Source organism: Enhydra lutris, unplaced genomic scaffold (genome assembly GCF_002288905.1).
Source record: "Enhydra lutris kenyoni isolate GAN:26980312 unplaced genomic scaffold, ASM228890v2 scaffoldscaffold3, whole genome shotgun sequence".
Taxonomy (NCBI): Eukaryota; Metazoa; Chordata; class Mammalia; order Carnivora; family Mustelidae; genus Enhydra; species Enhydra lutris.
Genome location: NW_019154087.1, coordinates 28875829 through 28901428, shown reverse-complemented (window position 1 = coordinate 28901428; position 25600 = coordinate 28875829). Strand labels below are relative to the sequence as shown.

The 25600-nt window shown below is 37.8% G+C and overlaps 1 protein-coding gene across 3 annotated transcripts in view; it reads right to left on the bottom strand.

The window, feature by feature from the left end:
* LOC111154566 (protein phosphatase 3 catalytic subunit alpha) overlaps window positions 1-25600 on the bottom strand; it is a 318897-nt gene that overhangs the window by 45672 nt on the left and 247625 nt on the right. For all 3 annotated transcript variants that reach the window (XM_022514218.1, XM_022514226.1, XM_022514235.1), the window contains 3 exons: window positions 22793-22932; window positions 13123-13200; window positions 10590-10684 (listed from right to left, as the gene is read on the bottom strand). In XM_022514218.1, the coding sequence (XP_022369926.1) occupies window positions 10590-10684; window positions 13123-13200; window positions 22793-22932 (313 nt within the window). The remainder of the gene's footprint in view (window positions 1-10589; window positions 10685-13122; window positions 13201-22792; window positions 22933-25600) is intronic.

Here is a 25600-nt window from a genome sequence, read left to right as displayed (position 1 = left end):
ATTATTTTTTTAAGGTATAATTTTCCTTAAGGATTTTGTGAAGACATATATGTATAGTTTTTGTAGTACATATTATAGCATCTATAAACACAATCTCTATGATTCCTTACATTTTGAAACCTGACTTCTAACTCTCATTTCCTTTTTGTTTTTCCCTCAATGTCCTGTACTTGCCTGGTGTATTTTGTTTTAAAAAGATTCTTTTCATTATTACTAGTGACCTAGGCTAAGGGAAATTTATTCATTCATGAGGGTTGCTGTATTTGGTGAGCAAGGACTACAACTTATAACTCACTTTTACGCTATAGTTCATAAGATTGATGACAAGAGTGAGTGTTCAGTCATTTATGGAGACAGATTTCAAGTCTTCATTTTTAGGTAATTTTGTCTTAATGACGTTCTTCAGTCTGGGTTTCTTGAGAAATTTAGTGTTTAAATTGCTTGATTTAGTACATAGGGTCTCTCACTGGCAAGTTCTCAATAACTTCCATGTAGTGACTGAATTTCAATCAATCTGAAATATTTTATCATTAATAAATATGAACAGTAGGTATATATAATTTCTTTAAAGCTGTGAGCTACTGATTTTGTATTTCACATGTGTGTTACTGTATATAATCCTCTTATGCACATATCTAGTCCTTGCCTGCTCCTCCTACCTTGTACACTCATCCTTCATGGCACCTTGTTACTTTGCTGTAAGTGTCCTACATAAAACGTGGTTGATGGTATCCTATATACGTGAAGGAAAGAGACTGTACCAGATATATCTATGAAATAGTATGAGTCAATTTTATGGTTGTGTGTTTCTCGTGTGTGTGTATTATGTGTTTCTCTTTTTAATATTAAGTTAGTAAATTTTGAAGAAGCTCATTATTCAAATACAGAATTTGGGTAAGTCAATAAAAGGAAAATGATGGAAGGGATGAAGAAGGCAAGATCACTTTTTTCCTTTCACAGTGCTATGCACCATACCTGGCACATGGTTGGTGTTTAATAATGTTGGTCGAAGAAAAGGTCTAAGGAAAGGAAAGAGAGAAAGGAAGGACAAGATGGAGAAAGACAGGAATGACAGAAAGAAGGCAGGCAGGCAAAGAAAAAGTAAAAACAAATTTTTCCAGAACATAAAACATGTAACTTCTCATGAGGCTAAAAATGTAACTAACCACATATGAACAGTATGAAGGGTACATGTTGGAATTCAGGAGAAAGACAGTATGTCACTTCGGAGGCTAAACCCTGTTTTAAAATTGCCAAAGTGTCTCTAAATTAGACAAGAGTGGAAACAATATTGGCTCTGTCACAAAGTAACTGTGTGAACTTGGAAAAATATTTCTCCTGATTTGAGCTTTACCTTCTAAACTTATAAAGTAGGAAAAATTATGACCTGTTCTGTTGTTTTCAAAGTATGAAGATCAAATAAAATGATATATGGGATTAATATACATGATAATATATATGATTAGATAAAATATCTGGCACCTGAAAGACACAAAGAATCATGATGCAGTTTCAAATTCTTCAAGGAAGGGATAGCTATCTATGTTTAACACATTGCCATTTTATAATTCCCACCTAATCACATCGAAATACTAATATCTGGAGAGTCTGGGCCAAAAACTGATCCTTGCAATCAGTTCAAGTCCATTGAAACGGTGTGAATTTTTTCCATGTTATAATTTCACATGGAGAACTTTAGGTATTTTTTGCTAAGCCAAGAGGAAAGAATGAATTATGAGTTCTTTACCAGTTTTATCTTTAAGTTCTAATCCACATAGTTACAATGCTAGAAATAAGGCTTAAGCCACTGTAGTAAATGAGAGAAAAAGGTTTAGCTGAAGCTTTAAACGGCTAGAGAAGTGGGCATGGCCTTAGAAGACACTGTGCCCATGCCTTGCTCTCATTCAATGTGGTCGATACTCACAAGCTCCAAGTGCACTAGGATACCCGGGCAGGAGGTACCTGGAATACTGGCGGTATCTGTATGCAATCACAGAACACCCTTTTCACCTTCCAGCTTGTACTTGGTATCAAGCCCTGAGCTTGCTATGGTTCTAGGTAGCTATCTCCAAGATACCCTTGGCACTGAGTTAATATTAAGCCCATATCTTTGATATTTTCTGTGGAAAGTAAATTCACTGCAGACTTTTTGACATTGGCAGGGTCAAGTTTCTTGCAGATCTAGAATTTCCAGACAACGAATAGCAAGTAACAAGCCAATGATTTGGGTCTTCAACATTACGTAGATTGTCCCTGTTTTTCCTCCTATTAAATGCTTTACAGAGAATTCGATTTCTAGAAAATTGGTTTCAGTTCAGTCTAAGAATCTTCTAACCATCTGTCAGAAGATGGAATGCAACACCTCAGGACACATCCCCCAGCTGATCCCCTTCAAGTGGCAGCAGGACTTGCCAATGAACCTGCATGGAGGATTTAGCATTGCTCCCTGTCTTCATCTTTGTTTAAGGTCTTGTATAACTTCGAGAGCTCAATCCTCTAATTCTATGGGCGACAATCTGTGAGAAGCAGGGATTACCTCACTCACTGAGTTACTACTTAGGGAAGTTCCACAATTGCTTCACTGCCAAAATCGGTAATTATGTAGCAGTGATGGTCACGCAACCAAGAAGTTCATTTGTCATTGCAACAATACTGAGGATGCATTCAATTAAAACATATACTCAGGGTAATTCTTAAATATTAAATCTTGATGGGTTTTCCGTTTTATCCTCTGTCCCATTAATGCTTCAATGTAAGCAAGTGGACGACTGGACAAAAATATCTATTTAGAAAGTGACCTCCAGCAATGACACTTTTGCAATGGAGCTAAATGAACAAAAGCAAGAGTCTAAGTACCTAAGGGACACTTTTTAAAGAGAGAAATCATTTATTTGAGAAGAACATAAGAGATACCCCATTCTTTTAGTAATGTATATATTTGAATGTATATCATTCATGTAATTTTAAAGGGATAACAAATGACTTCATTTCAAAAGCTGCTCTTTTCTTACTGAAGAACAGTTAGTCACCTCAACATAACGGAGCCATGAGTTGAACAGGGGATCGGGACAAACACTGCCCCGAAAACTTGCAGATAACAAAGCTGACCCAAAAGAACACAGACAGAGGTTAACTTGCGAGCCCTGGCGTCAGGCTGCCAAGTTTCCATCTCAATCCTTTTGCAAGTTGTGTGAACCTTGGCGAAAGTGTGCAACCTCTCTGCACCCTAGTTTTTCTTCAGTAAAATCATGATTAGAATGTAATTCATGGAGTGTTGAAAGATTAAATGCATTTACACACGGAAAATTAGAGCAGTGTCTGGCACAAAGTAAATGTTCTATTATTACATTATTATTATTATTATTATTATATGCAAGTTGCATGAATAAAGCAAGTAACATTTGTGCACCTGCTATCCCAACTGAAGGGAAATATTTACATTTACTAAATATATTATTACCAACCTAAGACTTTAAAGAAAATATACCAAGTTGTAGCAGTCAAGGTGACAACGATAATGATAATAGTATAAGAAATTATAATCACAGTTAGATTAATTTAATATACTAAAGAGTCGTGGATATAACAGGCAGTAAAAGGGGACATTCTGCCGAAACCCCTCACTCCATTCATCTCAGAGGGGCGATTTCTCTGAAAACCAATCAAAACTTCCCAACTGAAAGTTCTCTTCAGCCTTAAATGTCTACATAAATTTCTTTTCTACTACCTCATACTGATAATACAAAAAGCTATGCTAAGAGTTTTCTTCATGTTTTCCACGTTGCTCCTGTGTGAGGTTGTAGATTCCATATCATTTGTCCACAGACTGTCCTAGGTTTAATAATCATTATAAAGAAATTATTTTTCCAATGTGTGTAAAACAATACTCATTTGGGTAAAGAATAAACATTTTTTTTAGAATAAAAATGCTTACTAAATAAAGGAAGGAATTACTATTTTTCGATGGGACTTATTTTACTTATTGTTTTGCGTTAGTAACAACAAGAAAAACACATAGCCTACAACTTGCTAGCAAACATCGAATAACAAAATGCTACTGTGAATATATACTTATATTTCGTATATTGAGAAAAGTGATCTCGGCACACAGTCGCTTAGGACCAATTAAGAGGATCTTTAGATTTGATATGGCGGCAGGAGAAAAGTAAAAGCTGGGAAAATTGTGGCCATTGGACAAAATCTCTGGATTAATTTTAACTAACTTGTAAAGCACTAATGATCATATTTATGCCTGTGGTTGTAAAGGCCTAAAACATGCTTTAAAAATGTTGATGTAAAGCTAAAGCTTATTCCCATAGTTAAGAGAGGCCTCAGGTTCTACAGAAACGGTTTCCTGATTATAAAATGTGGTCAGTTTTGTAGGGAAGTAAGATTTTGGCATGTTATAGAGGAAGACGCTAAGATTCTAACTTAGGGTTGCCTGGGCATGAATTCTACTCCTTTCCAGAGACAGCCCCCCACCCCTGCCCCCAACCATCTGCCTTTTTTGCCCAGAATAAGGATCTAGTTGGTTTTGCGTTTGGCTCCTGAACCAGGCAGGTGCTACATACCACTAAGTTTGTGAACACAATTCCTAAAAGCTGAAACAAGGTCTTGGTATGAAAGAACTACGCTAGGATAAGAAATGAGGTTCTCTGGGCACGTGGAGGGCTTAGGTCATGAGCCTGGGATCCCAGGATCCTGGGATTGAGTCCTATAAGGGGCTCCCTGCTCAGCAGGGAGCCTGCTTCTCCCTCTGCCTGCCGCTCCCTCTGCTTGTGCTCTCTCTCTGTGTCAAATAAATAAAATCTTAAAAAAAAAAAAAGAAAGAAAGAAATGAGGTTCTCAGGGCTGGCAGCCCACGTCATTGATGGTGTCACTGAGGTTTGAGTGCTCACCCTAGACAGCAGGGGACCAAGGTGAGCTGACTTCAGATATGTTGCATTTGCTCATGTGTGTCCACATCATGACTGCCAATAAGATTCTTCCCTTGGGGGGCACCTGGATGGCTCAGTGGGTTAAAGCCTCTGCCTTCGGCCCAGGTCATGATCCCAGGGTCCTGGGATCGAGCCCCATATCGGGCTCTCTGCTCAGCAGGAGCCTGCTTCCCTTCCTCTCTCTCTGCCTGCCTCTCTGCCTACTTGTGATCTCTGTCTGTCAAATAAATAAATAAAATCTTAAAAAAAAAAAAAAAAGATTCTTCCCTTAGTTTCTTACAGGAGGAATTCAATCCTCCCTTTATGACAGTATGCCAAGCCATAAATTATCTCTTTATTTATAAATGGTGCTTCTGAGGATCATGACTACTATTTGAAGGAAAATATTTGAGGATGTTGACTGTGTCAAGTTTTGGTAGGGCTAATATGCTTTTTAAAAGTAATTCTATCAACTTTCCTAGTTTAAAAGTCCAAACCATCATAACACTTTTTTTTTTTCCCCCATCAAAAAGGGTAGACTTTTCATGTTAGGACTTTAGCATATGATGCTTTTCTTGTCTTATCCTCGAAACCCAATTTTGCACCTCTCTCTTCCTTAACCTACTTTAATACTGAATTAATTTTCTTCCCCGTCATTTTTAATCTTTGGTCTTAATTACTAAGTTAGTGGGGTTGCCATTTAGGTTTTTCTTCTCAAATCCAAAATACATTTCATTTAATAAATTTTATTTAATTACTTAGTTTTACTGTCAGTAGCTCTTCCTGGAACTGAGTGTATACCCCTGGAATGTATATTTGTATTTCTCTATATCCATATTGTATATCCATCCACCCATTCACCGCCCCCCTCGCCACCCATATGAAAACTCATCTAAACTACAGGGAACTGGCAACCTTGTGTGATTTCTTTTAGATTACTCTGAAGCACAGGTATATCGCTAGAAAGATCAAGGTTTAAAACACATTTTTCCAGAGGTTTGTTATAATTTTCGGCCAAACTAAGGCAGAGTTCACATTTGCCCCTTATTTCTCGATACGGAGAGATTTTACTCTAAGATTGCTTTCATGTCACTTCATCAGTTAAGCTTATTATTATTATCATTTGGTCTCCATGGACTAGTTTCCACTCTCACTTAATACCACTCCTTTCTTTGTAGTATTTTCCAAGTATGTCTGAATCATTATTGATGGAATTCCTTATTTAACATCTATTTCACCACCAAGTTAAAAACCCAAGTAGGGTGAAGGAAAATGCCCATCTTGTTCATTTTATACCTGCAGCACCTAGCACAGTGCTTAGTATATGTAAGTTCTCAGTAATGCTTTGTTGCAGTGGTGAGTGGATGAGGTTGAAGTCCTTTTTACAGGTGGCATATTATTATTATTATTTTTAAAGATGTTATTTATTTATTTGACAGAGAGCACAAGCAGGGGGAGCAGCAGAGGGAGAAGCAGACTCCCCACTAAGCAGGGAGCCCGATGTGGGGCTCAATCTCAGGACCCTGGGATCATGATCTGAGCCAAAGGCAGATGCTTAGCTGAGTGAGCCACCCAGGCACCCTGGCATATTATTATTGTTGTTGTTGTTGTTATTATTATTAGCAGAAGCAGTGTGCATGTGTCATTCTTGTAGTTTTCTTCTGTTCAGTGGGTTTGGGTAATTATGAAAATTGTTTTACCCTTAGGGCTACAGATTCAAAGGAGGAAAACAATTCAAATGGGTAAAGTGCTCTGCAAATGTTTAACTCCAAGTTGGAAAGGGTATCAGAACTGGGTACAACAGTAACTTAAAATGAGGTAGAGCTCTGTGGGTCTGGTAGGGCCCTTTGGGGCACTGTCTTACTATTTAATTTCCAGAAAGAAAATGTTTCAATCAATGAATGTGTTGATGGCCTACCACGTATAATGCATGCTACCTGGATTTATCACGTGCTCCAAAAAGCCCCCACTTCAAACTAATTATAATCCATTGGGAAGATAGAGCAATGCTAACTATAGGAAGAGCTAACAAGAAAAAAATATTAACTGAAAAGTACGACGGCAAATGATTGGTATTTCGGGAATTCAGGGAAGGCCTACCAACAGAAGTCTTTAGAAATTGTGTCAGACTGATGATTCACAGACCTTGTACCCCTGAAACAAATAATATTTTATATGTTAATAAAATAAATACAGAAATAAAATAATACAAAAGAGAGAGAGAGAGAAGTCTTTAGAAACTGACTGGAGTCTGAGAACAGGCCATTTAGATGGGCAGAGAAGAGGGAGACAAGTATTCAAGATAGAAAAAAAGTTATGTGGGCAAAGACGTGGTGAAAGGGAATAATTTGTACAGGGCCATGAGTGGAATAATGCAGCTCGCTAAAAGCGAAGGGTTCACCCAGGAAGAAGCAGCGAGATGGCTTATAAAGGTAGATCGAGTCACAAAGTGAAACTATAAGTAAGAGGCTGAAGAACGGGGTGTTTTTCTGTCAGTTTCCCTGAAGCCACTGACAGGTGGCATAACGATAGCAACATAAAATATTCAAAGATGATAATATCTTAATACCGCACAGCATTTTGTTGCAAGGTAATTTCATTTATTATTCACAGAAGAAATTTTTTTTTCTCCTTTTGCAGAGATGTCACTGCGTGTCAATACATGTAAATGAGCTGGCTGTTTCCTTGCAGAGCTGTGATCACAAGCTCGCTCCATCTTCTGCCCGGACAGGATGCAGGAGTCCTCAGAGTGAGGAGACAGAGGCCGGAGGAGGGGTGAGTGGTTGGCCTGTGCTCCTGTGGGAGGGCAAGGCTAAGCACCATGTGAATCAGTGTGGGCTACAGTAAGGAAGGGCCACTTACAGTCCTCATTACTTTTAGAAAGCCTCTTTTCATTGCAGGCAAGTATGAACTACTAATCACAACCTAGAGACATTGAAACACGAAGCTGATCACACACCTAGGATTGGTTTTAAGATGGCAGAATACACCCATTTTTCTCACTGTCTCATGTAGCCGAAGAGCTCTTGCTGCTGCCTTAATTTGCAGGTGCTTAAAAATCGCATCATATTTTAATTCTTGGGTTATACACAATTCCAAAGCCTTATATGGTCATCTGTTTCTAAGAATCAGACGGTTAACTTAGAGATTCTTCACTGCTCTCTTTCCATTGATGATATTTTGCAACCCAGCTTTCTGGCACTGCCTTTTATAATTCTCGTTAACATTTATTTTATTCAAATACAGTAATAGCCTCACTTCAGCCGTGAATAACTGACTCCCACTCCCACATACTGTACACACTGTTAGTATAATAGCTTTAAAGTGCTTCGGAGACTTTACACAAAAGTCTTTTGAAATTATGCTCAAACTGAAGAATATATCTTTCTTCTTCCTATCAGTTTATCTTTTTCTCTCAGGAGAATTTTTTCTTTTATGAAAAGGTTCCCAAAATGAAATGCTTCTCTCCCCTCCCCAAGAGATTGTGATCTACCCTAAACACAAGAGAACACAGCGAGAGAACTACAAAGCCTCCAAGATTGCAATCCACTCATGTCTATTTTTTTTTTTTTTTTTTAAAGTTCGTGCCTTGTTAAATCAGAACCATAGACAAAGAAGCAATGCATACACTATGGGAGAAATCGCCATTCGTCTCAAGCAAAACCGCTACCCAGCCTTATAATGAAAGGAAAAACTTAAGTCTGTTTTTATGGAGTGAAATCCCAATCTTCTTTTTCTTCTTCTTTTTTTTTTTCTTACTGTTTTGACTTTTTTTCAATCATTAAAAAAAAAATTGTATGTATAGTCCATGCTACTTAGTAATTGGTCTCTGTCAAGAAAATTACTTTTTTGGGTGCTCCTTTCACTAGATGAAATAGAAAAAAAAAATTGTTTTAATGCCATAAAGAAATAGGAAACTAAGTGTTCAGACTGTATATACTTTTGGGGAATAGTAGGATCATGATGGGACAGGCAAGATGACCGGCTGGGTTCCTGCATTCCTTCCAGGTACCACTGGGGAATTCTCTGGTATGAGAACCCACATCCAATCCAAGGGAATTCAATCTTACTGCTTTTATACAAAAGAGTTCAAGATTGAGATTTTGTTTGGCAAAAAAAAAAAAAAAAAAAGAAAAAGAAAAAGAAAAAAAGAAAAAAAATAATTCAGAAACACTGGTGTTGACTTTATTCTATTCTATTTTTCTTTTTCTAATCAAATGGTCACCATTCTTTAATGTCCAGATCATGTTTTACCTTAAACGAGGCATTCTCTGACCATTCTAGAAAAATGATTCCTTGTCCAACCAACTCAGTGTTGGTTAAGCTAAGCTAACTCTCTTAGCTTCACTTAATAACATTGTGTCTTATATTTGTATTAAATCACCCAAAGGTGTTAATTCATCAACTGGCTTATAAGCCCTGGGCACACCAAGAACATGGTTTGTTTTACTTTATATGCTTCTTGCCACAGAGTACTAAAGACAGCTCCTCTTCTAGAAATCAGGCAACTAGGAAACAGGGGACAACTCTCCCTTGCTCCCTGCCATCCATCGCTGTGACAGAAATGTCACAGTGCCTTCTGATAACTTCACTCCAAGGCCACAGAGGAGGGCCCACAACAGTCAAAATGGCGGTGTAAGAGACTGTGTGGTGTGACCATCCCACCCCACCCAACAGCTGTGTCTTTCTGGGCTATGGGGTCGGGATAGCCATGTGAGGTATCTATAGGACAACACAGATGTGCTGGGGGGGGGTGTTGGGGTGAGGAGGCAAGGATCTCAGCAAGCCACCCTCACCCTCAGATATGCTGCAAGGATGTTATCTAGACCAATGCCAACCAGAGTTAATGGCTTTTTCACATTTTATCCCCCATTCCATCACACCTGTAATACTCCATGTCATCTGAATATAGAAATTACCTTGATAAAAGAGGATAATGTGTCCCTTGCTCCTCCCCTCTTCCTTAGAGTCAGTAAAGAATGCCCTCTTGTTTCCTGGTCTTTTTTAGGCACACAAGTATGGAGTTTCATAAAGGAAGGACAGGATGCTAAACCAGAAGGTGTGGGTTTGATTTTAGTTCTTTACTACCTAATTGAGTGACCTGGGGCAAAGCAATTAGCCACAGAGACCCATTCTGCATACTAAAAGGGGTGGAGGCTAAAGATATTTATTTTGAAGTTTAATTCAATTTTTTTTTTTTTAAATAAATGAACATGCTCTGGCTCATAGTAGGTACTGAATAAATGCAATTTAAACTTGAATTTGAAGCAAAAGCTTTTGCTCATTTCTCCTAAACCCTTACATGCACAATCACCCTGTTCTCATTGAAAGACACATCCTTTTTAAGAGGCGTGATTTTGGATTACTTTCAATTATTATTTCTTTTAAAACCTCTATCTACCAGAGCAGTTCAGTGTAGATCCTGCCATACATTAGAATCTCTTGCAGAACAGTTAAAAAATAACAGTGCCTGGGCTCCACGTCTGACCAACTGAATCTATAACTCTGAAGACAATCACAAAATTTGCATCCAGCAATACGTGAGAAAGCCAGGGAAAAAAAAAAGAATGACTAAAAATCCTTCAAACCAAGCCATTTAACCATTCAAACCAAACCCAAATGAAACATTGCACAGGGTAGGCAAGACTGCAAGAGGGATCTAAAACGACTTACCTTTGTTATTGTATACATCTAAGTAATTTGGTGCTGAGAAAATTGTAATTAGAGAAGGGAAGCCTGTCGTTTGGCTTTTCCTGTACATGCGATACCTAAACACAATAAAGACAAGTTACAACAGGATATTAGGGGGGGGAAGATGGTATCAAATTACAGATTCAAAATAAAATATTCAAGTTACGTTTTATCACTCCGAGACAACTCAATTACGTAACATTAAACAAAATTTTCTCTCTAAAGTCTGTTACACACAGACATGATTCCTCCCAAGGTCAACCATGAAAACATACAATCAGGTGGATAATATCCAAAGAGGCCTTTCCTAAGTTTAACAGGCCTGGGGGATGGTGGAATTCAAGGCAAAATCATAATTCATATCCACATGTGCAATGGAGAACAAGAAGGTCCCTTTTTGTATGAAGATATCCTTGTACCTACCATGTTTTTTAGAAGTTTACCAATATTTTTGACATAAGACTGAATAAGCAGAGCAATATATAAATCTTTCACACTAATAACTGAGCTGATTATTCAATTTATCTACAATATTTATAATATTTTGTTATGGTCTTGACTAAGCAATTTGCTTTTCAAAAATATGCAGTTAAATCTATGGGTTTTACATGTTCAAAGTGTTTCTATTTTAGAACTTTATTTATTACCAATCGCTTCTGGCATCTGCAGGTCGAAGATTACTGTCTGAGCAGGGTAATATTTAATCAATCAGTAATGAAACAGAACATCTGTGAGATCTTTGGAAATAAACCAATAAGCCAGTTACTTTTCTTCTACTTAGATAAAAATAGGACTCTAGTCCTCAAATAATCAAAAAATACAGGAAACTCTGGCTCTTTTCCATTAAGGTGAAAATATATCTCATGACTTCTATGTAACAGATTTTAGGAATATTGGTTTAGAAAATTTCCTATAAAGTGCAAAACAAAATTTTATCATTTCTTGGGTATTCTGGGTCATGTTATTTCTGGCTGACTAACCATACCAACTTTAGTTGGGTTTTAAAATACCTCAAATATCTGCCTTTAGGTAGATAAATAGCCACCTTAAGATTTATAATTTCACAAATATTTTGATACTACTTTCCCTAGGAGAAAATATACGCTCAAGAACCTTTTGAAATATTCTAGAAGTATTTATTTTGCTTATCGGACTAAACTCTGCTGGTGGAAAAAAAATCAGAATGTAAAAGATAATTAACGCCCCCAATCTTAGTATCTTGGCGTTACAAACGGTGATTAGCTAGGTAGACCTACTTGACAACAAATGAAAACAAAGAAACTAGATGACATAATCTCAGTTTAATCAATCAAATGCTCATTTCAAGCAAATATGCTAATTGATTTTAACCGATGAACTTAAAATATTTTCGAATAAGCAGATGATTACAGGTCTGTAGTGGGATTAACAGAAAGCTGCTTAAAATGTTTGGTTGGGACAGTCAGTCAAAAAAGCATGGTGACACCACTGCCTTGAAAATTGGGGGGAAAAAAAGAAAAAAAAATTATTTGAGGACCTGACTGGTTGGCATATCGACAGGTTATATCAAAGCTCAGCTACAACACACTGAGTACACAGAATTGGATCAGTTCATACCTGTTGATTATTGATTGAAATAAGCTAATTTTGAAAGAAACATAAGCTCTGCCTTGACTTAGGATCATCAGATATGGGCTAACTTCAGAATGCGGACACCACTATTCCTAATTTTAGCACATAGGTTATGTAATATGAAGTGTTCCTCCCTTTCAGAAAACTCAGAATACGGAGGAACGAGTTTAAGCATCTGAAGGCAAACAATACCTTTCAGTAGAGCCTACTGAGAATGGCAGTGGACTTCAAATCCTAGAACGCATTACGCCTTTTCCTCCTTAATGCAGATTTAATGCACTATCAAACGGAACATCTGATGTTTCTTAGTTTTCTAAGCCCTTACAATCGGCCTACGAATTATATTAAATATTAGACTAACCCTAAACCCTAAATTTTAAAATTTACCGTGTATTACAAAATCCTCTTGTGCATTTGTTAGAATATAGAATTTTCTCCCTCATTTAAATGCCTCTGCTTTTGTCCTTTAAAACTTCACAGGGGTCAGGAGTGATATTCTTTCAACAAGAGTACACCGTGCAGTATCTGTTAAATATTTATGTGTAGTTCTCACTCACATTGCTGACCGAGACTGGAAAGCTGCTGGTAATGTACTCACTTACTGGACAGTGGGAAGAGCGGGAGAGGAAAGAGATCACACGGGCCCAGAGAAATTAAGAAAGCCGGCTGAAAATCTTACCTGTTCAAGCTAAACATAGAGGCACTTTCAAGGGGACTTTACCACCCATTTGTGACCACTCATTCCCCAGGACCCTGCCATATCTGTGTCATCAGAATACAATTTTAGGATCTGATTTCTTCAGGGAGAGAGTCTAGCCCAAGGAATCCTCCACAGCCCGAACAAAGCGAGGAAGCTGTGACCTGGGGCCATGCACGGTTTCCATAAACCCACAAAACTGCTCACCCTGCATCTTGGGCTTCATGGGCTCGGAGTATAGATAACAAATTATTGTGCTGTAAGAATTCACATACAGCCGGGTAACTGCCAGAGACAAAAAGAAAAGAGAAAGAAGCATCTGTTATGAAATTGTCAAGAATAGCACATTTGTCTGTAACATCCCGACCTATGTGATTCGATCAGACGTAATCAAACGTACATCATTCATGAAACAAGCCTCTCCACTCTCAGGACAGGTCTTTTCCCCTGTGGCACAGAAAGCACCTGCAGCTCTACTTTTTACATAATCAGAAAGGGCTGGAGATGCATGAATTGGACAAAGAACGCAGGTCATTATATAACAACACTAGAGGAATGTCCACTCATAGGAAACATCGATATTATCAAGTCTACATTTAAGCACAAGTGAGCAGAAGCATCAATATAACATGAGAATGGAATTGAAAATATAAACCTCCATCTCGGTTTTCTCCAAGAGAGCACTATTTGTATTTGAATGCCTGTGCGTGCCTGAGTGCTCTACAGAGTGGACTGAGGTAGGGAGTGGGCGAGAATACAGTAACCAATATATCACTCAAAATCTAAACAGAATTTTAGATTCTGTTTAAATTTTAGATTCTGTTAAAACCTGTGAATTACTGAATTCACAGGTTTTAAACTGTGTACTTTAAATATGATCAACAGAACTGTATCTTAAGACTGCTGCTTTACCTTGACTTAATAAAAATATTAAATATATAATCAAGATGATTTTGTCTGTTAAGGAAGTCTCAAAACCAAAGAGGAGAACATTATTCAAAATGAAATTCAAATTACAAACTGAACTTGTGGAACCCTGGGCAATCACATTGTCTCTGCTCTACAAATTTTTCACGAGATAAATGTATGTCATAAAAATGAATAAATTTTAGGTGTTTCAAATAAAGGGACAGCAAACTAATGCTCATTTTAATATAAACAAACTGCAGAAGCTCACTAGAACCTAAACTACATGCACTATGAGAAATAATTCAGCAACAATACTTATCAATATCAAATATCAAAATAATATTTTGAAGAAATACTAAATAGTGTATGTCACTCAAATTATTTATTATAAAAGAGAAGATGAAAATAGTTTCTAGGGGCGCCTGGATGGCTCAGTTGGTTAAGCATCTGCCTTCAGCCTGGGTCATGATCTCAGGGTCCTGGAATCAAGCCCCATGTGGGGCTCCCTGTTTAGTGGGGAGACTGCTTCTCTCTCTCCTCTTCATTCCTGCTCTCTCTCTTGCTATCTCTGTCAAATAAATAAAACCTTAAAAAAAAAAAAAGAAAATAGTTTCTATGTTACAGATTTTGTAAGAATTCCCTGATCAAAAGGAAAAAAAATACCATTAATATGGCACACCATAGTAGCGATGCTGATTATAAAAAGGATTCAGTTCTTTGCAAAACTGAATTTGAAATCAAAAATAGTCTTTGTGCCTGGGCACACATTTATGCGCATTTGTATGCATATGTATATGGGTTCTAGAATATTCTATCAATCTGCTAAGGATAGAAAAAAAGGAGACCTTCATCAGGCCTTTACCTCCTAGTTGTCCCAGGTCAGTCCAGTAAATACACCATGTAACTGATAAACATTAGTGTAACCTACAGACTGGAGAAGATGGCCCAGCCTATGCACATGGAAATATGTCCAAAACGGTACCTAGACCAAGAGCTGACCAACATGCATCTTCAAAGACTTGTGTTCTACCCTAGGAAAAGGTGGGTATATCACCTTTGAGATCAGTGTGTCAACACAAAAAAGCTTAATTGCTGAGACATGGGTTGGTCTTTAAAAAAATAGCACGTTTGGACATACTTAGCTATAAAGTGCCCAGCCAATGGATGACAGCATAGGGTGGCACCCAGTAAATGTTCCTTCCCTATCTCTTTCAGCCATTGATTTCTTGTGCCCTTGAAATACTTCCTTAAAAAGATAGTTTATTGCCTTGTTGTACCACTGAAAGACAGAGGTTGTTTGTCTAGGTTTGTCACTTTTTGTCCTTGGGCAAAAGGCTTGGTAGCACTTTTAAAATTTATTTTTTCCTTTTGTTAGAACCTATACTAGATTTATGAAAGCATAATTTTAATATATTTTCTTCATGCTGAGTTTGATACCCTTATGTGTTTAAAGTTTCCCTCATGGAAATATATATCTGATTTTTAACGGTAATCTGAAGAAAATAAAATTAACCTTGCAGCAATATGCTAGGTTAATAGCATTAAGTGAGGAACACATGTATTATTACTTGGAAGGAACTCATTTTGATGAAAATCTTTAGAAATTTAAAGGCATACATAATCAAATATTTAAACTCTCTAAGAATTACAAACATTTTTCTAAATAAATGTAGAAAACACTTGAATATCATCTAGATTCCCATTATTGGTCAACTGCCTGCCTGGGATACATTAAAGTCTTTGATAATATAAAGCAACAAATGAACAAACTTCACAAGATTCTTATACTTTTCAGTGGTAATGATGATATACAAAAAAGCATTCAAGCTAAAAAGTACTACAGAAGATATGTGTAGAATGATAGAGAAAGCAGGGTTCAGAACCCCTAATATCACGGAGGAAGCTGGAAAATAATTTATTCCCCAATAATTTGTCAAAGACTGACTGGTGACTTGTTCTATTTGTTAGAAGATTGTATTAGGCACAGGGAGGGGTGGTATGGTAAGTGTAAGGTGTAGTTTCTGTCTTGAGGATATGTATTACCTAGGTAGGAAAGTAAAGCATTTATTGAGATGTTATAGAACAAATAATGTACATTGGTCTGAGGAAATTTTCTGAAAAATTTCTATCACATGTTAGATCTTTTGTTTTCTTTTTTCATTTTCTTTGCATTAATGAGGTGAAGCTTCTGAGATAGTATGACTACCAACAAGAAAGAGAAAGAAAGCCCAAGCATGGGTCCATGGCCTCCTTTTGAACACAGGGCTTGCTGGATCTCAGTCCTACTCACAAACCTATCCATGGGCACCCTTGTCAAGCAAACCTAGTATGATTTTGTTTAACCCAGTGTCCTGGACATGTCTTGAAAGAAGACTTAATGCAAAGATCGGTGAAGTCCAGCTTCTAGCTTTATGATACTCACTTACCAGCATGCAAAAAAAAAAAAACTGTGTTTGGGGAAAAAGCTACACTCTCTGAAAAAAAATTTTTTTTTTTCCTCTTGGAACATGATTATTCCTTAAGCACTAGAGAATGCTTTCCTCTGAGTAGAAAGGGAGGTGGAAATTTCCATGGAATAGTGGGAATCCTTAGATCTGGGTTCTTATTCCAATTTCCTGTGTAAACTCTGGAAAATGGCTTAACCTCTTTGAGCCCAAATTACCTCACTGGTAAAAATGCAGGTGGTAGCACTTATATCATAGACTCGAGATAAAGATTAAATGAGTTAGCAATATATGTAAATTCCCTAGTCTAGGGCCCGACTGAGAGTGGTAGACATTTAACAACTAATTTTCTCTCTGCTACCATGTTGTGGAAGAAAGAACACAGCACAGAAGTGAGTCAGCAACCCCAGAGTCTAGTTAGTAACTGTTGTGAAAAAGGAACCTATAGGCCTAAAACGGTATCACTTAGTCCAAGTCACCATCTGGGGCTTTATACCTAACCTAATGGAAGTTTCAACTTTCCCCAGAAAAGTAAATCTTAACGGGTCAGTCAGGAATGTTCTGACGTGCTTCGGTGAGGTAATCTGTCACATGGGCCCTCTGCCTCCACCACAGGCAGATGAGGTAATCTGTGTGAGACCACCCCTTCCTCCTTCCCCCCACCCAAAGCAACATGACTGGCCTGAAACAAGACTTTTTTTTTTTTTTTTTTGCTAATAACCCCTCAACCCACCCTCCTTCCTATAAAAAGCTTCCATTTTGCCCAGCCCTTCAGAGCCCCTCAGCGCTGCCCAGGTCATGAATTGTTTAATAAAGCCAATTAGATCTTAAAATTTAATCCATGGATTTTTTTTTTTTTTAGCACTGTTAAATTTATTAGTTGTGACTCACATTAGATCACAAAGGCAATGACATATGGGGAATACTAGATAGGAAAGGAGTTAGAATTAGAGCGGGAGAGGGACGAATGCAGACTGAGCATGAACAAAGGCAAAGAAGGTAGAAAAGAGAAACATGAGAAATGCAAGAGAAACTGTTTTGGCATTAGATAAAATAGATATTATTAGACTCATTCTATTTATTCTCTTATTTTTGTTCCTTCCTATATGAAATTATGTTTTAGACTTTGAATTAAACCTCCCAGGTTTCTGTCTCTTTAAGATATAGCCAGCCAGCTTTATTAAAATGCTTTCTTTATAGCTTTTATGTCTTTATTTCTACTGAGTATTTTTTCTTCTGGAAAAGCCTACTCTTCCACCAAGCCTTGGCTAAGTTATCCCCTATAAACCCTTCCCCTCAAACCTGCCTCACTCTGAGGTGTGGAGAACTGCTGCATCCACCATGATCCCATAACATATTTGTCTAAGATACCATTCATCATGTTGTAGTGTAAATTATGTGTATATATCTGCTCTCCAGCAATAATGAATGCCTTAAGAGACGGACATTATCGTATTTGTCTTCATATCCTAAATGCTTAGCAGCAATCTGTCAGCTTATCAGAGCTTACACTCAATCGCGGGAGTAGTCTCAACGGGGCAGTCTAACAGGTGAGAGATGGAGAGGTTTCTTTCCCTCACGGGGTACAGCAAAGCATAGGCAGGCAGCTCACAACCCCTGCTGAGGGGCTGGGAGGAAGCCTCTCGTGCCTCCTTGGTGTCCTTACTTTCTCCCAGCCCAGCAGTAGGGGAGGACTCTGACCGACTGCCAAGCTCCTCCTCTGCTTCTGGGGGCTGGGCAATAGGTCCTAAGCCCTGGGGTGTCCTGGTGTCACCTGGATGCTGTCAGGCGTACCTGTTCCCAGGGATTCCTCTGTTTTGTTTTGTTTTTTCTTTGCCCCAGGGTTCTCCAACTAATTTCATTTTACCCACCAGGTATCAAGCCTGGAAGGGCTCCAACTCTCCCTGCCAGAGCGTAAGTGCTCACTTGCACCTGACTGCAGGCTGCCTCAGGAGCAAATGAGCAATTTTTATTTAAGGCAAACATTTTGCTGAAGTATAACATCTATATAGAACACTGCCCAAACCAGAAGAAGGCCAATGGATAGATCTATCTTCCCCTTGTAACTAACACTCAGATCAAGTCACAGAACGTGCATGGCCTGAACCCCAGCCACCCTCCATAGCTCCTTCGAGTCACCATCACCTCCTCACTAAAGGTCACAGCCACTCTGGCTTTGAACACTACAGATTAGCTTTCTGTCATGTTAAACTCTTATTTCAATGCTATTATCAACATGAGCTCTAGTATCGGGCTTCCTCCACTCATCACTATCCTTGTGGCATTCACCCGTATCATGTGCAGCTTTGGTGAACCCCTTCTCACTCGCTGTACTTAGGTATGTAGATATACAATTTATTATTCATTCTATTAAACAGATATCTGGGTTGTTTCCATTTCTTGGCTATTATGAATATGGCTGCTATACGCAATCTTTTGGGTACAAACATGTGCACATTTCTAGTGAATATAAAAATACAAGTAGAATGGCTTAGTTAGATGTATGTTCAGCTCTAGTGTATACTGAAGCAGCCGACTGTAACTGGGGATAAGAAGTAGAAGGGGGATGGTCATTTTTCTAGATGTGTTCTCTTCCACCATATTTTCATGAACACCACTTTCCCTGCCTGCAAAGAGCCTTCCCAGATGACTCTGGTTGGATGTGCTCTGTTCATCCTTTAAAGCTCAGATCTTAATAACACTTCTACCATGACCTGTCCCTTAAATTCCAATCCACACCTGTTTGGGTTCGGCCCCCCAACTCTGTATAGCTGTGTATGTGTGTGTCTGTGATAATCTCCACATTTCTCATAGCATTTCTCACCTTGAATTTTATTTGTCACAGTGTATGGGTTTTTGCCACTCAAAGGCACTCACCCTCAAAGGCAGCACTCTGAGTATCTATAAAGCCTCACAGAAGGCATACATAATAGGTGCTCAACTAATGTTTGTTAAATAATTGAATGAGTGAATGAATTCTAAAATGGATATCCATTAAGGAAGCCATATGACTTGTAGGAGGGAGTGAGAAGGGCATTGTGAAATTTAGATGTGATTTCAATGAGCTAAAAATGAAAATCTTGAACTCAGAGTGGGAATAAAGGAAGGCAGTGTGATCTAGGTGCTGGTGATATTTTTAAAAAAGGGTCAATAAGTTATGATGACTGATTGGTAGTGATTTCCATGCAAAAAGAACGAGCGAAAATATCTACTAGTCTCCATGACTCTTAATAGAAACCATTAATAGAAATGGTGAAACTAGGAGGAATCCCCAGTGGGGAAGTAAACCACAGCCCTTTCAGGCAAGGTGAGTTGAGGTTAAGGTGACCATGGGACATCTAAGACAAAACTTCAAGCAGCCACCTAGAAATAGAGAAGTCCAGCTCAGGAAAGATAAACAGATGAAGGGGCTAGATCTCGTAATCAAACCACAGAGTCTATACAGTTTACAGGGAAGATAAGGGAAGAGGAGGCTCCAGGGAAAAATGAAGAAAAAAAATGTTTGAAGCAGGAGGATGACCAAGAAAGGACAGCAGAAGCGGCAGGGATCTGCTGGACAAGTTAGAGGAGAATCATGATGCAGGAGGAAGAACCAGAGGATCTCCAGGTAGAAGGGGTTGGCAGGAGCATCAGCTGCAGAGGGGAAGGCGGGCTCCACAGACGAGCAGACACATGGTTGATGGGTGATTAAGAGACTGGCAGTGATTTGAGTGAGCCTCGATTTACAGCTTCAAAAAAACTTTTAAAATGACTGTCAAGATGTTCTTTAAGGCTCAGAGTTTAGAGGAACTTCAGAAGGTCTGATGTAACTCACTCCTTTTGAAGTAAGCTAAACCTAGAACACAAAGCTTACGTGATTCATCCAAGGCAGACACAGAAACTGCCAACCCAAGCACCAAATCCAGCCAACAGCTTTGTTTGGTCTACATGAAAATGAAACTTTTACCTTCAATTTGTCAGGAGCCTCACGAATTTTTACAGTGTAAGGCTTGGCCTGTTTCAAGTATCTCAAGCACCTGTCGGGATGTCATAGGCATGTGAGTTCGCAAACTGTGATCTTAGGTTACAAAGATGGCGGCACTGGGGCCAGAGCAGAGGATTCCTTCCCCAGTCACGCTCTCTTCTCCAACTCATGGTGGCGTCCATGCATTCTTACTGATACCCTTTTCTGCAGAACTTCACTTTATTTAAATCATGGCCCAGACACTATGTTAGATGAGGCTAGGGTGACATAGCAAATTAGGTATACAGACTCTATATAAATGCATCAAATAGAACTGGGAGTTGCCAATAAACATCACTGACAACAACTCAAACAGGTGCATTGTCACCGAGTTTCTTGACCAATTTTATCGCTGTCCCTTATTTTATCGCTCTCCCTTGTGCCCCTAGGTCAGCTCTATCAAGCTCAGCCACAAGAGGATGCCTTGACCCCTCCAAGTGAACTAAAGACAAGAATCAAAAAGCTCTAAGAGAAGGAAACAGTCTTTTTTCTTCTCCTTAGATAAAACAAAATCCAGACTCCTTTGCTATTCATCAGAGTCTATATAGGCTATGGATTTAAATATTCAGCATTTGTCATGGCCAGCGATACTAAAGAAACTGTAATGAGAGGAGTTAAGTAACCACTTTGTTGAGAACAAAAGTGTGAAAACATGAATAATCTTCTAATTAGCTAGTTGATGGACTTTATCTCTGATGTAAACACATCTGTGTCTATATTGACAAAACAAAAATACCATAACTTTATATAAGTTCAGTACAGAACCTCATTTAGAATATGATTTCCTTGAACAGCTGACTCAGAAAACTAAGAGAAGAATGTTATATATACTATTAATGAAAGGAAAGATCAGGGCAATGTGCCTCTACATCAAAGTCAAGAGGTTTGGCTTTTGTTTGCTGTCATAATATTGAAGCACAGCTCAGAGGTATCAAGTAAGTAATTTAAACACTCACGGTATGATGAAGGATGTAACACCAGATTTTAAAAATCGAAAACTTCCCTTTGATATTTGTCCACAACATTTATCTGTTCCTTAAAACTTTTAGCATATTTAATAAAAGATTACTTCTACATTAACTACTGAAAAGAAACCTCAGGCTTTGCAGAAATGATTTTACCATGCTTCTTCATTCCACCCAACACAGACTGATTTGACCTGGAGCCCAAATTTCCAAAACACAGAAATGATTTGTAACCTGATGAATAGGCTCAGAGCAAACCGCTTTATTAATATTTATAACAAAAAGTATTCTTTGAAGGATGCTTGACAGTATACAAGACTTTCTGTTCACAAACTAATTTTTCAATCACTTCAACAGATATATAAAAGGCAACTTTTTCCCCCTGTAAGGAAAACTTAAGATATGGAACAAAATGTTCCACCACTGAACCAACTCTGATCGATGTTATGTAGACACTGATGGCTGCTGGCTCTCCAGACAGAAGACAAGCGCCTGTGTCAGAGTCTCCCCCCACCCCCAACTGCCCCAGCCTTTCCAGCTACTCCACTGCAGGGGCTGGAATTAAGCATCGATTTCAGTGCACATCACATTAGGTTTATAAGTTTTGAATTTTGTTTTCTTTAAAGATTATGTCTTAATCTTAACATTTTAACATTCTCGATTTCTCCACAACCTCCTTCTCTTGTTATTCTGGCCACTGTCACATCAACCGTGTGTCTCATGCTAAGAGCACCCAGTGGAACAGAGACTAATCAAAAGCAGAAGCAACAACTGGACATCAGGAAAATCGTGAGGATGCAAAAAACCAACCATGTCGCTGACTTCTTTCTGAAGTGATCTGAAACAATGAGAATGGGCAGATTCCCCTACACTGGCAAGTATAAAAATTACTGTCACAATATTGCAAAGTGGCTTGTCAAAGGGCTAAAAATAAATTTACTATGGCCCCTATGTACTGATTGCTATGTTAATTTATAGACTTAAGAAAATTTAAGAGTAAGTTCAATATCATTTCATTAACAGATTTAAAATTATTTTCCTGATTTAAGTTACAAAAACAGGTAAAAAGTGTTTTAAGTGATTATATAATTGAATGAAAAATCAAGGCTGGCATTGGATTTTTTCCTTCAGTTCTTGAAACAACACATTTTCTACTAAATTCTACCATCTTCTTCAGCTGCCTCGCCACTCATACCACATGCCTCTTTTATGCCTTTTCTATTATTCACAGTTATTATATCTGTGTATTTATACAAATTTTTTTAAAAGATTTTATTTATTTATTTGACAGAGATCACAAGCACGTAGAGAGAGAAAGAGAGGAGGAAGCAGGCTCCCGCCGAGCAGAGAGCCACCCAGGCGCCCCTACAAATATTTTATTTATCTTTTCCTTTTGCAAGTGCTAAGAACAAGGCTTGTAAAGTGAACCTTTCATTTAGCCTTGTTTCTTAGAGAAGTTATATAAACGTCATGAACACATCAAACAACCCATGAACTGATAACTTAGAACATCGATGAACCAAGTGTGCTCCCGAAGGCGAGCCGTCCGTCCTCACCTGTAGAAGTACGAACACCCCCGGACTGTGTTGTGAGTGAAATGTTCCTGAGTCTTCTCATTTCCAAAATCCTCCAGGGGGTCTGACCACAGGATATCACACATAGGTCCATAAGCAGGTGGTTCTTTGAATCGGTCTAACTAAGAAAAATAGAAGATAGAGAGCAAAATACTAATTTTTGGAAGCTTGGAATTCAGAAAGTAGAAGCGCTGTTGAAGTCCCTGACTGCCTCCCCAGCTCTGTGCCCTGTGAGGGCGGCCCTCTTCCTCTCTTCCTGTTTGCTCTCCTGCCTTCCTTCCTCCCGGTTCATCCAAACTTCCTCTCTCTCTCCAGCTTTCCCTCCTTCCTCCAGAGGAGCCTCTTCATTACCTGTCTTTGTCTCACTCTTCACCTCCCTCGTGTTTCTTTAATTCCTACCTCTTGCTTCTCTTTTCGTCTTCTAGTTTACTTTTTGTCTTTTCTTTTGCTCCTCCTTACTTATTTGATCTAAATATTTTAGTCATTACCAGTTGATGTGACCCTGTGTTTCACTTCTGAGGAGGCGCTTTTATGTTGTCTTTTTATCTTTTCTTTTGCTCCTCCTTACTTATTTGATCTAAATATTTTAGTCATTACCAGTTGATGTGACCCTGTGTTTCACTTCTGAGGAGGCGCTTTTATGTTGTCTTGTCTTTGGAGAAATTTCTGTTACTGCTTCCATTAAACTGAGGCTTAGAAATCTGGATGCAGAACAACGTATCAGGTTTATACTGAATGATACCACTTTGAGAACAAACGGCTTTCATTTTAAGAGCAGCCACTTGTTACATGGCATTCTGGATATTCATTATTAGGGGCTATCTAGTTTCGAATTAGAGTACAAGCCTGTTGTAGTTTATCTTAGTAGTTACAAACCAAAAGGAATGATAAGCAGTAAAATAAACCCCAATTTTGCTAGTCATTCTTCAGCTCACAATTCTACGCTTTATAGGTTTACCAGAACCCTCATATGAAATCCATTTTCGAGCTATAAATGTTTAGCAAGGTCATATTTCAATTTTAAAAGGTGTATTTAGAAAGCAAGAGCAATATAATAACTGGAAATGACATTTCACCAACAATTTTATAACACTATCACTTTCCTGTAGCTTATCCTGATTGAATTGCAATTAAAGAATCTTGGGTGAAGTTAGCAGACATTATAGTCTCTTAAAAAAAAGCATAAAACAGCTGTGAAAACCTATTAAGAACTGATATTCTTCATATTCAATACTTTAATATTTTTCAAAAACCCATAGGGAAAGGTGGATATATAAGCCTGGCAGCTGGTCAAATTCTTTTTCCTGATACATAAAAGGTGACATAAATAATGGTTTTGCTACACACCATTTTTTACTAGTATCTAAAAAGAATGAGGCAATATCTCACATTTTCAACACTCAATGAAAAACTTCAATAAGCAAAGACCCTCTATATTTCAACCATTATGTTACCTATAAAATATTCATTGCAAACTTAGACTTGTTTAAGAGACTTAAATAATTTATACTTTTGGAATAATTCATCCAAGAAAAATAATGCTTGTTCATAAAAATACAGAATTTCTTCCTAAGAAAGAAGAACTTCTTATTAGGGATAGAACAGCAAAGGAGGGGAGTCTTTCTGGTTACTTGGAATTCCCAGCTAAACGTCTGGTACAGCAACCAGAATACAGAACTTACTCTCAAAATGTTACAAAGTGCATTCTAAAATTAATACCACCAACAGGAAGAAAAAAACAACTACAAAATTAATTAAATAAAGTAAGGGCGGCAGAAACTCTGACACGGCAAAATGCAAAGCTAAAAGTCATTTTATGGCTAAGAGAAGAGCTTAATGATACGTGTGAAAATTGAACGGGATAGCTGAAACATGTCAAAAAGCAAATACTGGGGATGGTGGGTGACAGTTTTAAAATTTACTTAATTTATGATAAGAGTTTAGATAATATAATGAAAGTCCATCTGATTATAGAACTCATACAGAAAGTGAACCACTCTCTCCTTCAAATCCATGACTATAGTTCAGTGTCCTGTCTTTCTCGTACTCAACAGAGAGCAAAAACCAATGCTCTGTGTGCTACAGAATTCTAGAAGCAGATGGATAGTGGTGTCTTATAAAAAAAAGACACAGAGCAGGAAGCAAAGGTTTATTTAATGTACTTCTGTTTGATTTTAAAAATAAAAACCATGCATTTCCTTTCTGATGGGAAACTAAATACTGTATTATTTTTACACTTGAAAACTTGGACCTTAATGAGAGTATTAAGATAGAATTTGAATGTTTCATTTCCTTAAATATAGTTTTTCCTTTAAAACTCAGGGAACTTTTCAAAGAATATTGAGCAAACCAATAATAATAATAATAATAATATATAAAAGATTTTCTCTTCTACTATATAAAACTATCTTGTATTATCAATATTCTCAAGAAAAAGATAATTCCATACTCAAGCTAACTCATCTTTTTGCTGGCTAAAACAACTGTTAATAGCCAATGTTAAATTAAGTAAAAAATACCTCAAAAAAAAAATCAGCTTTCACTTAGCCACTCATTACAGTCAACAGGATATCACAATTGCTTTGGTCAGACGGTTGCTTTAAAGTGTTAAGCGTGAAAATAATAATTTAAAAAAAAATGATAATATGGACGTATTCTAAAGGTCGACTTGTGATATTTTCCCAAGAGTGAAGTAACATTTTCTGGCTCTAATAGACTATGAATATACAATGGGTTGCTTAACACCAAAGGAGGAAAAAAGGCATCTATTTTTTAGCAATCAAACATTGT